Here is a 13,715-nt window from a genome sequence, read left to right as displayed (position 1 = left end):
TCTGACAGAACTAGAAGCCTTTTGCAAGGAAGAGAAATCCCCCAAACAAGAACTGAAAGACTCTTAGCTGGCTGTAAAGTACTTGCAATTGGAACTGAAACACACAGTGTCCACAGAACTAAACGTACTGAGTATATCTGCAGTCTGCAGTTTGACTGGCTTAAACTGGTCCCACTTTGAAGCTCTGCAGCCATTCAGCTGAGACCAGAGAACTGCCGGACCAGGTGCAGCCTGCCACTGTGTGCGTGTGCGTGTGAGTGTGTGTGTGAGAGAGAGAGAGAGAGAGAGAGAGAGAGAGAGAAGAAAAGGCAATAAATTGCAACACACACTGTATCCCTTCTCTCTCTCTCTTTCTCTCTCTCCCACTGTCAGTAGTTTCATTAGCGGACTCAGGGGTCTTTAATTAGGCAGGGGATGAGGAAGGAGCTGCTTCATTTTAGCCACATAGCCTCACACACTAATCCACTAGTCCACACACACACACACACACACACACACACACACAGAGACAGGACCACTGTCATTTCAGTATTTAAATCTGTGCGCGGGAAAAACACCATAGTGGATAAAAACATGGATTTTATTTGCATTTCCTTTTGATGATTTTCTGTTAACTCCAGTCCACCTTTGAAAGGGGTGGGGTTTGCAATGAACAACCTATCACACGCAACATGGATCAAGAGCAGCATATTTGATATCAGATAAAAAGAAATATTGGATCTAATCTTGCCTTAGTTTGCATGTTGAGTTTCACCAAATATTCATCTACACAGACAGTCATTGGAATAGCTGTGGATGTTTACAGCCAGAATTACAGTAATATTTTGTCAATTTCAGCGTTGAATCTTCATATTAGAAATTTTAATATTTAAACCTTCCACTCTATGAATCCTTTTGTTTTATTTAACATTCAGTCTCTGAAAAGAAAAGCTCCCCAGTTCAGGGGAAGACCTGGTAACCTCGGTGTGACCATAAACTAAAAGGTCATACACCGCCCCGCAAAAATTAGTGCTTGTAGAAAACCCTAGTTGTTAATTGTTGTAAAGACCTGTCAATCAGTCAGGAAGCGCTCACAGCTTCATGCCCTGCAGTTTATGTTTTGATGAGGGTCAGAGCTGAACTGTTGATCAGATTTGGACCACAGACTTTAATTCCTCCCCAGAATGGAGCTTCAGCTCAGACCTCAACATTCAGCTGCTGACTGGTGCTCAACAGCTGTTGTTACTAAACCTCCACTCAGACAGTGAGAGAGAATGGAGGCATCTGTCCAGCTGCAATCACACCATAAATACATGAAAAATAATCTGAAAGAACACACACACACACACACACACACACACACACACACACACACAAATGCAGGGAGGCTGTATTGTGAATCTTCTGGCTGCGTCTCGATGATAACAATGACTTGTGGGCTAATTGAATCCACCACACACACACACACACACACACACACACACACACACACACACAGCTGAATCAATAGATAAGCTGCTGACAGTTAATCAGGCGTCTGCTTGGACAGATGCAGTGTTCATTAAAAAAAAACACTTTGATTCTCAATTTGAACATGACACTTTGTCTCTGATTCACACCAATGAACCACACAACCGCTGCCTCTTCATCGTCCTGTTCATCCTCTTCCTCCTGCTATTCATTCACTTTATCTTCGTCTTCATCATTTTCTTATTTTTCATATTTCATGTTCTCTGCGTTTTTTTTTTCTCCTTCATCTTCCATCATACATAGTTTCTTCTTCATCTTTTTTTTTAAATTTAGTTCCTTATTTGTCTTGTACCTCCTGGTGTTCATTTTCTTCTTCTTTGCCTTCGTTTTTTTAACTTTATATCATCTGTTCCATTTCCTTTGTTTTCATTTCATTTTTTTGTCTCTATCATGTTGTCCTGCATCATTGTTATCTTTATTTCTCAGTCTTCATTTTTTTTCTGTAACTTTGCTTTATTTCTCTTATCTTTCATGTTCTTGTACATCCTGTTCTTCATTTTCTTTTCCTTTATTTTTTTTACCTTTGTATGTCTTATTCTCCACCTTCATGTTGTTTCCCCCATCCTATTTTTTGCCTTCATCTCAATTGTTAGCTTTCTATTTATTTTTCCATAATACATAATAACACTAATAATACAGCACCACCTGTAATGACGTGCTCGTTACAGGTGATGCTGTAACATGAACACTGGATATAGGGGGAAATGTCTAGCCATCAACAAAACTGGATGCATGTCTGATTTATTTATGTAACTGAAATCCATCTTCACATGTGTTATTGACAAGAGTGTTTCCCACAATGTCAAATTGTTCCTTTTATTCCTGTGATCCAAAGTCAGTCTGATGTCACGCCTGGGCTTGCCTTTGTTCCACTCGCATATATCTATCTATCTTTTAGGTCAATGCAATCTCTCATTCAGTGATTATTTCATCAGTCTCTCCAACACTTTGTTGTATTTTTTTAATTTTTCAGATACAATTTGTGCTGCATTCAGTCCTCTCTCTCCTACCATTATTACACACAACAGAAGTAACAGAGACTCCTTAACTAGCCCATGGACTTGCTTTGTCTGTCAAGCCATAACATTGGCTTGAGTTTATGGGAAATTGTGATTGTTAACCAAAAATATTGATATGTAATATTTGATTTTTTTATTTGTTTTTATTATTGCCTTACCCAGGCACATGAAGAGAAACGCACAACATACTGTCGACTAAGGTTATGTTCACAAAGAGTTTTATTTATTTACTTTGCAGATTGTTTCCTCTGAAGGATTTCAGAAACCTGAAGAATTTAGAGAGAAACTGAAAAATTCATTTTCTAAAACAGAAGAAAGCATGTCAGTGGCTGTGTTTTTATGCACAGTATTAAATATTGTTTGGAAAAAAACTGATGGAAATGACAAAATTTGAAAAAAAAAAATCCTTAACTTTGGCAAAAACGTTTTAATGGTTGCTTGAGGTATTTTTTTTGTGCTAATGCTAATGTTAATGGGAGATGGAAACACCTTTGCTGAGTAAGTTCTGACAAAGCAAACACAACTCACATGACTAATCATGTCTGGTAGTACCAACAACAGGTACGTGAAAACATGGGAAATACGAGCTGATATTAAAGAACAACCACAACTTGGCCAAACAAAACAAATTCCTGCAGACCTCTGCAGTTTTCTTTCAGGTGGCGAAGGCGACTCATGCTATTATAGCCATGCCTAACAGCTTCTACCGCCAGCTTCTAAAGAAACTAGTTTATTCACTCAAACCAGTTTATTTATCACGTTGTCTTCTTTGTTTCTTTTTTGTGACATCGAGAAAACTCGCTTCAAATCCTCTTGACAATAGATGGGAAAGTGGCTACTGAGGCAACATTTACATAATATACAGTATTATATACAGTAAGTGAATAGCTTAAATTGCACATAGTATACTGTAGTCTCCACAATTGCAAGGTTATTGAGTCAGGGTTGTCTGCATGAACAGCAGGTTTTATCTTGACTTATGAATAAACTGATATACAGCAGTTATAGAGTTTTTGTGTTTGTCTCTACAGTACCCAGTGCTCCTCCTCAGAACATCACCCTCGAGGTTGTCCTGTCCAGGGTGAGTGTACATTTTATTTTTACATTAATTCCCTCCTCCCTCTGTCCACGTCTCTACCCTGCACCACCAACAACACTCACTTTGACACTTCTAGTTGTGGTAAAAAAAAAAAAAAAAAAAAAATTAACTCCATGAACTGGAAGCTGCCATTATGTCAGGACATATTTTCAAATTTCAAGATAGACTTTTTAATGTTTTATGTGGTCACACTGAAAAAATCTGAGCTTGTTATTCCAACCATCACCTACATATACATTTACAGCTGATTTCCCCCTGAAAGTGACTGATTGCTGTTAATGCCATCAGTCAACAGTTGCTCTCTGGTGATCTGGCCTCTTTTTACTGATTGATGTGAACTACAAATGGATGCGTGTGTGTGTGTGTGTGTGTGTCTTTATACATATAAACACTTTCCCAAATCATTTACTTTTTCTTTGTTTACAGTCCAGGCTCATTAATTTGCCATTGCATTTATTTAGACTGGGGTACACTGCAAAGAGGAAATGCTGATCGCTAATGAATGTAATAATGTACTTACACATTTCTACATCAGGTGCTCAAAAGTTCAAAAAGAAAAGAAAAAAGTAAAATCAACTCGATTTTATTGGTCTTGCAGCAGCCATTAAAATACAACAGAAGACATGGAGTACATACTGTAAGTATATAAAAGATTTACAATGGACGCTAACCAAAACAGCCAAACAAACAAAAGCCACTGGCCAGTTGTAGCAAACAGCCTACACTGGATGTGGGGTGACACGCAACAAGAACAGTCAATCACATCAAATCAGCTGCTGTCACTCTGGCTGTTAAAAAAAAAACAGCCCCTTATAAATAATCTTGCTGACACCAGAGAATTTATTTTGATGATCCAGAAAAAATAGGAAATAGGGTTTGGAGATTTACCTAGTAAAAAAAAGTCAGCAGAAAATTCATCCTTTCCACTGAAAGTGAACTCACTGTCTTACTATGGAACAGCTGTGTGTTCAAACCCACAGAAAATCAGTTACTGTTTGATTCTGGTGTTGTATGAGAAGATGCAGTTCTGCAGCTGATGGTTCCAGGTATACAAACAGCACTTTGAGTGGTCGGCAGACTACTGCTGCTACACAAATACAGTCCATTTACCATTTTAGTTGTAAGTTTGAGATTAGCAGTCGTTTCCGTGCTTGCATGCATGTGTGTGTGTGTGTGTGTGTGTGTGTGTGTGTGTGTGTGTGTGTGTGTGTGTGTGTGTGTGTGCTGCAGAGAAAGTAATTGTCACAATCATTGGAGGACACATGAAGGTCAGTGTGTGAGTTCATATCCTGTAACGGCATACACAAAACAGGTAACTGAAGCAAACATTACTAAAAATATAGACAAAAATAATCTTCATCCGCTTTGATGAAACTCCTGAAACACCTACAGCGAGCCTTGCTTCCTCTGTAACTAAGGAGAAATGCCATGGATCTCCCCAGCCCACAGGGGGCATCTGTGAAATCTGGGTTGCATTTGTTGTTGGTGATTTCAGATGTTTAGTGATGGGGTCAGCAATGGCATGAACTGCTGAGGTCTGATGATCATGACGAGCTTGATGAGGTCTGCAAAGACCTTGGTTGATGACTGACTTTATGTTTTCAACAGGGTAGAGCACTTTGTTGTGCCACAGATCAGCGGGGGGCACCCCTCCATATAAGTACTAGAAATGTGATTCGTAACACTGAAGTCTGAAGAGAGAACAGATAGATGTGAACATTAGTGGTTGGGAGATGTGTATGTTAGATTTGAACTGCGTAGAGTTCAAGGGGGTCAGACTGGAGAGCTGTGATGATAGAGGATGCTCATGCATATGTGGATAGCTTGGATGGAATTAGCCACACACTGTAGGGTGGGAACCAGTGTGTTGAATATCCTGGAATAGCAGATGAGCTGTGTGTGAGCAGGAGAGCGGCAGGGGAAGAGACTTTTCTTCTCTTAGGCTGAGGAGTCAGACAATAGCCTGCTACTCAAGAGGACTAAAAAAAACCTAATATGAATGCTTGACATTCATGAAGTTCACATTGAAATGAGAGCAGCATGACCTCTTGCACAACAGCAGCATGAAAGACATGAGGCAGAGAGAGATGATCTCATTCAAAAAGACAGTCGTCCACTTATGGTTGGTGGTTCGATCCCTGGCCTCTACATGGGCAAGATACTGAACCCCAACTTTCTCCCGATGCTGTGCATGGCTGTGTGAGTGTGTTAATGCTCGTAATGAGCAGGTGGCCTAGCTAGCATGTGTGAATGGGTGAATGCAGGCTCATGTTATAAAGTGCTTTGAGTGGTTGGCAGACTAGGAAAGCCCTATGTAAATACAGTCCATTTACCATTTACCATCGTTGTTGACCACAGAAAATGGCCTTAAGTCTTTGGATATACATTCACAGATGCATCTTGTTATTTCTTTAGCTCTCTGACTGCGAAGCAAGGCTCCAAATGCTTCTTGCAGGCTCCTTTGGCCTGCCTGAAATGTAATACCAGAACAGAACTATCAGTGTATCATAGGATTTTATTAGGGACACGGGGCAACGTCCCGAGTCACTGGCTCCTACAGCTATTTCATAGCTGCAGGAGCCAGTGACTCGGGGCGTAGCCCCGAGTCACTTATTACTATCCCGCGCGTTTCTTCTTCTTCTTCTTATTAGGGACACGGGGCAACGTCCCGAGTCACTGGCTCCTACAGCTATGAAATAGCTGCAGGAGCCAGTGACTCGGGGCGTAGCCCCGAGTCACTTATTACTATCCCGCGCGTTTCTTCTTCTTCTTCTTCTTATTATTTTTCATCTTCCTCCAAGTTTTCGTCCTCAAACTCGTCCCACAGCTTTGAGAAAACCCTCGCAAATTATATATCAAAACGTGCGTATTGTTCGGGATCGGTGTGCTATTACTTTTCTCAAATTTATCGCGGTTTTTCGCGTCGTAAGACGCGAAAAACTGCGATAAATTTCCCATAAGAAATGAATGGGACGGGCGAAAAAAACAAGATTGAAATTGGAGTTTTTCAAACATCTGTAGCTCAGGCATACATTCACCGAGAGACTTCATTTCAACTTTAAAATGTAGACCCAAGTCTGGTCTATTGGTGTGTTCATCCACATTTTGATTGGTCCTATAGTTTTTGATCAGTCACTGTTCAATGACAGTGATCGTTTGGCGGGAAATTTTGAGATTATAATGGGTGTGTATTGCGCGGAATGTTCGTGCTAGAGTGCGTGCTAGAGTGGCACAGAGTCTAAAAACGATCTGAAAATCTTCTCTTTTTCTCGTCGCTACGGCCACAAATTACACTCTACACGCATAATTTTGGGCTCATTTTGTAGACAAACTTGTCCTCTTTCGTGTGATGTCCTCGAAAAAGCTGAGAGACTTACTGAATTTAAATAGTGAGACGTTTTGTGCAGCCAGCGCCCTCCTGTTCTCCCATTAAGTCCCATGTTAAAATTCAGAGCTGTTTTGTGAGCAAAGCAGAAATGCCTCCTGTCTTTAGATCGCCATAAAACGAAAAGTTGTTGTGTCAGGAATAAAACGAGGAGATGGCCGGACTCAGGAAGTTCTCGGGAGTCCGATGATCTATAGTACACTCTGATACGAGGTACGGTTCTCTCACCAGAGGATTTAGTTCAGGAGGTTCGCCGAACCCAAATCTCACTGCATACAATACAAACTCCTGTTCTCTGAGTCGCAGAGTCTTTTTAAGTCGACCATTTTGTCATTTTTCTAAAGAATATCTGGACATAAAACACACGTACATCTGGCCCAGACTTGTCCGCATCTCACAGTGTAATCGGTTTTTTGATAGCAGCTACGGTTTTGACACAATCGCAAGTTGTTCGGAAGAAACCGACAGCGAAAAAGCCGCTTTTCAAGGGAGGAGTTTAACAGGTGCAACTGTCATTTACACACACACCGGTCAATAACCCACGCACACACATCTGCAGGACAACAAGCCTGAGAATGATTATCTTAACGAGCTCAGTCAAAACAAGGGCATTGTTTGAAAACAATCTCCATCCAACAAACAGTTAAACTCAGCTTCACCAAGCGCTTTGCCAAAAAGGTTGAGAAAGTAGTCACACAAACACACACACAAGCAGGGCTAACCAACAGCTAAAAAGTGATTAAAAACAAGCACGTCAAAACTGAACAGGAACAGGTAAAAAGTGGGAGAGGTAGAGAGGTAATTATCAGCAGGTGGGGCAGAAGTTACACACGCACACAAACAAACACACACACACACACACATTCAGACACACATATACCAGACACATCTCCATGTAGGAGCAGGTTGGGCTGCTTGTGTAGTTCAAGCAGACACACACACACAAACAGACGAAGACACACACATACGCAGTCACACACAACGACAGATACATAAACACACACACACAGACAAATGCATAATGAAAACCCCATCCCCCCGCCCCCTTGTTAACTCCGTTAGCTCTGTTAGCTCTGTTAGCACAGTTAGCTCTGTTAGCGCTAGCGCCGTTAGCTATATTCGCACCTTTAGCTGTTAGCTCAGTTAGTGTTAGCTCTGTTAGCTCCGTTAGCATTAGCTCCATTCATGTTTATTGATTCAGTTCATTAATTCATGTTAACAGAGACATGAAGCAGAGGAGAGAAGCAGACACAGACAGCTGAGGTGATCAACAGAGACAGACAAGGAGAAAGCCACAGAAACACAGCTGAGAGCAATTCATTAATCAGGGACTGACTACCTCTGATATCTGCAGTTTTCTCACATTGCAGCCTTTTTCAATTGTCCGCTGCTTCGCCATAGTTTCTCCTAGAGACTTCATTCAAACTTTAAAACGTAGATAATTTTGTCGGCTCAAAATGACCCTCGGCACATTTTGATATCTCTTACGGTTTTCGAGCTATGACCATCGAAGGCCGACGTAAGACGCAAACAACTGCGATAAATTTCCCATAAGAAATGAATGGGGAAATTTCCTCAAATTTCAGCCTTTTTCAATTGTCCGCTGCTCGGGCATACTTGGTCCTAGAGACTTCATTCAAACTTTAAAACGTAGATAATTTTGTCGGCTCGAACACACCCCGTGTCCCTTTCAAAATTTCCCAGAGGGAATTTTCTAGTTATTATTTTTCATCTTCCTCCAAGTTTTCGTCCTCAAACTCGCCCCACAGCTTTGAGAAAACCCTCGCAAATTATATATCAAAACGTGCGTATTGTTCGGGATCGGTGTGCTATTACTTTTCTCAAATTTATCGCAGTTTTTCGCGTCGTAAGACGCGAAAAACTGCGATAAATTTCCCATAAGAAATGAATGGGACCGGTGAAAAAAACAAGATTGAAATTGGAGTTTTTCAAACATCTGTAGCTCAGGCATACATTCACCGAGAGACTTCATTTCAACTTTAAAATGTAGACCCAAGTCTGGTCTATTGGTGTGTTCATCCACATTTTGATTGGTCCTATAGTTTTTGATCAGTCACTGTTCAATGACAGTGATCGTTTGGCGGGAAATTTTGAGATTATAATGGGTGTGTATTGCGCGGAATGTTCGTGCTAGAGTGCGTGCTAGAGTGGCACAGAGTCTAAAAACGATCTGAAAATCTTCTCTTTTTCTCGTCGCTACGGCCACAAATTACACTCTACACGCATAATTTTGGGCTCATTTTGTAGACAAACTTGTCCTCTTTCGTGTGATGTCCTCGAAAAAGCCGAGAGACTTACTGAATTTAAATAGTGAGACGTTTTGTGCAGCCAGCGCCCTCCTGTTCTCCCATTAAGTCCCATGTTAAAATTCAGAGCTGTTTTGTGAGCAAAGCAGAAATGCCTCCTGTCTTTAGATCGCCATAAAACGAAAAGTTGTTGTGTCAGGAATAAAACGAGGAGATGGCCGGACTCAGGAAGTTCTCGGGAGTCCGATGATCTATAGTACACTCTGATACGAGGTACGGTTCTCTCACCAGAGGATTTAGTTCGGGAGGTTCGCCGAACCCAAATCTCACTGCATACAATACAAACTCCTGTTCTCTGAGTCGCAGAGTCTTTTAAGTCGACCATTTTGTCATTTTTCTAAAGAATATCTGGACATAAAACACACGTACATCTGGCCCAGACTTGTCCGCATCTCACAGTGTAATCGGTTTTTTGATAGCAGCTACGGTTTTGACACAATCGCAAGTTGTTCGGAAGAAACCGACAGCGAAAAAGCCGCTTTTCAAGGGAGGAGTTTAACAGGTGCAACTGTCATTTACACACACACCGGTCAATAACCCACGCACACACATCTGCAGGACAACAAGCCTGAGAATGATTATCTTAACGAGCTCAGTCAAAACAAGGGCATTGTTTGAAAACAATCTCCATCCAACAAACAGTTAAACTCAGCTTCACCAAGCGCTTTGCCAAAAAGGTTGAGACAGTAGTCACACAAACACACACACAAGCAGGGCTAACCAACAGCTAAAAAGTGATTAAAAACAAGCACGTCAAAACTGAACAGGAACAGGTAAAAAGTGGGAGAGGTAGAGAGGTAATTATCAGCAGGTGGGGCAGAAGTTACACACGCACACAAACAAACACACACACACACACACGTTCAGACACACATATACCAGACACATCTCCATGTAGGAGCTGGTTGGGCTGCTTGTGTAGTTCAAGCAGACACACACACACAAACAGACGAAGACACACACATACGCAGTCACACACAACGACAGATACATAAACACACACACACAGACAAATGCATAATGAAAACCCCATCCCCCCGCCCCCTTGTTAACGCCGTTAGCTCTGTTAGCTCTGTTAGCACAGTTAGCTCTGTTAGCGCTAGCGCCGTTAGCTATATTCGCACCTTTAGCTGTTAGCTCAGTTAGTGTTAGCTCTGTTAGCTCCGTTAGCATTAGCTCCATTCATGTTTATTGATTCAGTTCATTAATTCATGTTAACAGAGACATGAAGCAGAGGAGAGAAGCAGACACAGACAGCTGAGGTGATCAACAGAGACAGACAAGGAGAAAGCCACAGAAACACAGCTGAGAGCAATTCATTAATCAGGGACTGACTACCTCTGATATCTGCCGTTTTCTCAATTTGCAGCCTTTTTCAATTGTCCGCTGCTTCGCCATAGTTTCTCCTAGAGACTTCATTCAAACTTTAAAACGTAGATAATTTTGTCGGCTCAAAATGACCCTCGGCACATTTTGATATCTCTTACGGTTTTCGAGCTATGACCATCGAAGGCCGACGTAAGACGCAAACAACTGCGATAAATTTCCCATAAGAAATGAATGGGGAAATTTCCTCAAATTTCAGCCTTTTTCAATTGTCCGCTGCTCGGCCATACTTTGTCCTAGAGACTTCATTCAAACTTTAAAACGTAGATAATTTTGTCGGCTCCAAATGACCCTCGGCACATTTTGATAAATCTTACGGTTTTCGAGCTATGACCATCGAAGGCCGACGTAAGACGCGAACAACTGCGATAAATTTCCCATAAGAAATGAATGGGGAAATTTCCTCAAATTTCAGCCTTTTTCAATTGTCCGCAGCTCGGCCATACTTTGTCCTAGAGACTTCATTCAAAGTTTAAAACGTAGATAAATTTGTCAGCTCAAAATTAATACCGGCACATTTTTTGATATCTCTTACGGTTTTCGAGCTACGACCATCTGAAGACCATCAAGTTTCTCACAAAAATGCTCAGAATTTCTCCCCCTAGAGTGGATAAATTCAAAAGTTAGAGTGAGACAGCCGGTGAGAAATCGCCTGAAATGTGTTTCTAAAATTGCCGTAAAATCCAAACGGTGAATAGGAGACACATAATTTTGGGATCTTTTGTAGACAAACTTGTCCTCTTTCATGTGATGTCCTCGAAAAAGCCGAGAGATGTACTGAATTTAAATAGTGAGACTTTGTGTGCAGCCAACTCCCTTCTGCTCTCCCATTGACTCCAATGTAAAAATTCAGAGCTGTTTTGTGAGTAAAGCAGAAATGCCTCCTGTCTTTAGATCGCCATAAAACGAAAAGTTGTTGTCTCAGGAATAAAACGAGGAGATGGTCGGACTCAGGAAGGTCTCGGGAGTCCGATGATCTATAGTACACTCTGATACGAGGTACGGTTCTCTCACCAGAGGATTTAGTTCAGGAGGTTCGCCGAACCCAAATCTCACTGCATACAATACAAACTCCTGTTCTCTGAGTCGCAGAGTCTTTTTAAGTCGACCATTTTGTCATTTTTCTAAAGAATATCTGGACATAAAACACACGTACATCTGGCCCAGACTTGTCCGCATCTCACAGTGTAATCGGTTTTTTGATAGCAGCTACGGTTTTGACACAATCGCAAGTTGTTCGGAAGAAACCGACAGCGAAAAAGCCGCTTTTCAAGGGAAGAGTTTAACAGGTGCAACTGTCATTTACACACACACCGGTCAATAACCCACGCACACACATCTGCAGGACAACAAGCCTGAGAATGATTATCTTAACGAGCTCTGTCAAAACAAGGGCATTGTTTGAAAACAATCTCCGTCCAACAAACAGTTAAACTCAGCTTCAGAAAGCTCTTTGCCAAAGAGGTTGAGACAGTAGTCACACAAATGCAAAAGTTACACAGGCACACACGCACACACACACACACACACATTCAGACACATATATACTATACACATCTCCATGTTGGAGCAGGTTGGGCTGCTTGTGTCGTTCAAGCAGACACACACACACACACAAACAGACGAAGACACACACATACGCAGTCACACACAACGACAGATACATAAACACACACACACAGACAAATGCATAATGAAAACCCCATCCCCCCGCCCCCTTGTTAACGCCGTTAGCTCTGTTAGCTCTGTTAGCACAGTTAGCTCTGTTAGCGTTAGCGCCGTTAGCTCTATTCGCACCGTTAGCTGTTCGCTCCGTTAGTGTTAGCTCTGTTAGCTCCGTTAGCATTAGCTCCATTCATGTTTATTGATTCAATTCATTAATTCATGTTAACAGAGACATGAAGCAGAGGAGAGAAGCAGACACAGACAGCTGAGGTGATCAACAGAGACAGACAAGGAGAAAGCCACAGAAACACAGCTGAGAGCAATTCATTAATCAGGGACTGACTACCTCTGATATCTGCAGTTTTCTCACATTGCAGCCTTTTTCAATTGTCCGCTGCTTCGCCATAGTTTCTCCTAGAGACTTCATTCAAACTTTAAAACGTAGATAATTTTGTCGGCTCAAAATGACCCTCGGCACATTTTGATATCTCTTACGGTTTTCGAGCTATGACCATCGAAGGCCGACGTAAGACGCAAACAACTGCGATAAATTTCCCATAAGAAATGAATGGGGAAATTTCCTCAAATTTCAGCCTTTTTCAATTGTCCGCTGCTCGGCCATACTTTGTCCTAGAGACTTCATTCAAACTTTAAAACGTAGATAATTTTGTCAGCTCCAACACACCCCGTGTCCCTTTCAAAATTTCCCAGGGGGAATTTTCTAGTTTTTGACATTGTGATACAACATTCGTTTCACTGTCTGCAGAGTTATTCCAGGAAAGTTTCTGATCCATGAAGAGCCGCTGGATGTGACCTTTACTGTGTCAGACACAAGAAAACAGTTTCGATTTGAGTTTCAGCTGGTTTGAACTTTGACACACACACACACACACACACACTGCTTGAGTGTGTGAGTAGCCATTAAGCAGTGAACAGGGTGCAGGAGCAGGAGTTCAGCACAGTTTGTTTTCATGTGCAGTTTTTAGAGATTTATATTTTTCTATCAAACTACTATGCTAGCTGCTAGAACTGCTCATCATTGCTTTAAACATTTTAGCACTGGTATCTCGGACAATTGAGGGCTAACAATAAGCAATATTAAGGCACAAGCGACTTGTGGACACAGAGATTGACCAGATTAAAGCCGACAGACACGAAAAAACACTGAGAAAAACACAGCATGAGCGAGCAGTGTGCTAAAAGACTGTTAGTGGAGACAAAAGAGTTCAGCACAGTTTGTTTTCATGTGCAGTTTTCATAGACCTGAAGCTTTTTATCACAGTATGTTGTTGTGATTTGAGTTTTTGTGGGTGGGTATGTGCCAA

General features: G+C 41.5%; 1 protein-coding gene across 1 annotated transcript in view; it reads left to right on the top strand.

Annotated features, from left to right (window-relative positions):
* dcc (DCC netrin 1 receptor) overlaps positions 1 to 13,715 on the top strand; it is a 245,886-nt gene that overhangs the window by 147,650 nt on the left and 84,521 nt on the right. The window contains exon 12 of the mRNA XM_041960176.1: positions 3,560 to 3,609. Within this exon, the coding sequence (XP_041816110.1) occupies positions 3,560 to 3,609 (50 nt within the window). The remainder of the gene's footprint in view (positions 1 to 3,559; positions 3,610 to 13,715) is intronic.

This window comes from Chelmon rostratus, chromosome 19, assembly GCF_017976325.1.
Source record: "Chelmon rostratus isolate fCheRos1 chromosome 19, fCheRos1.pri, whole genome shotgun sequence".
Taxonomy (NCBI): Eukaryota; Metazoa; Chordata; class Actinopteri; order Chaetodontiformes; family Chaetodontidae; genus Chelmon; species Chelmon rostratus.
Note: the sequence above shows the minus strand (reverse complement) of the source record. Positions and strands in the feature narration are given on the sequence as shown.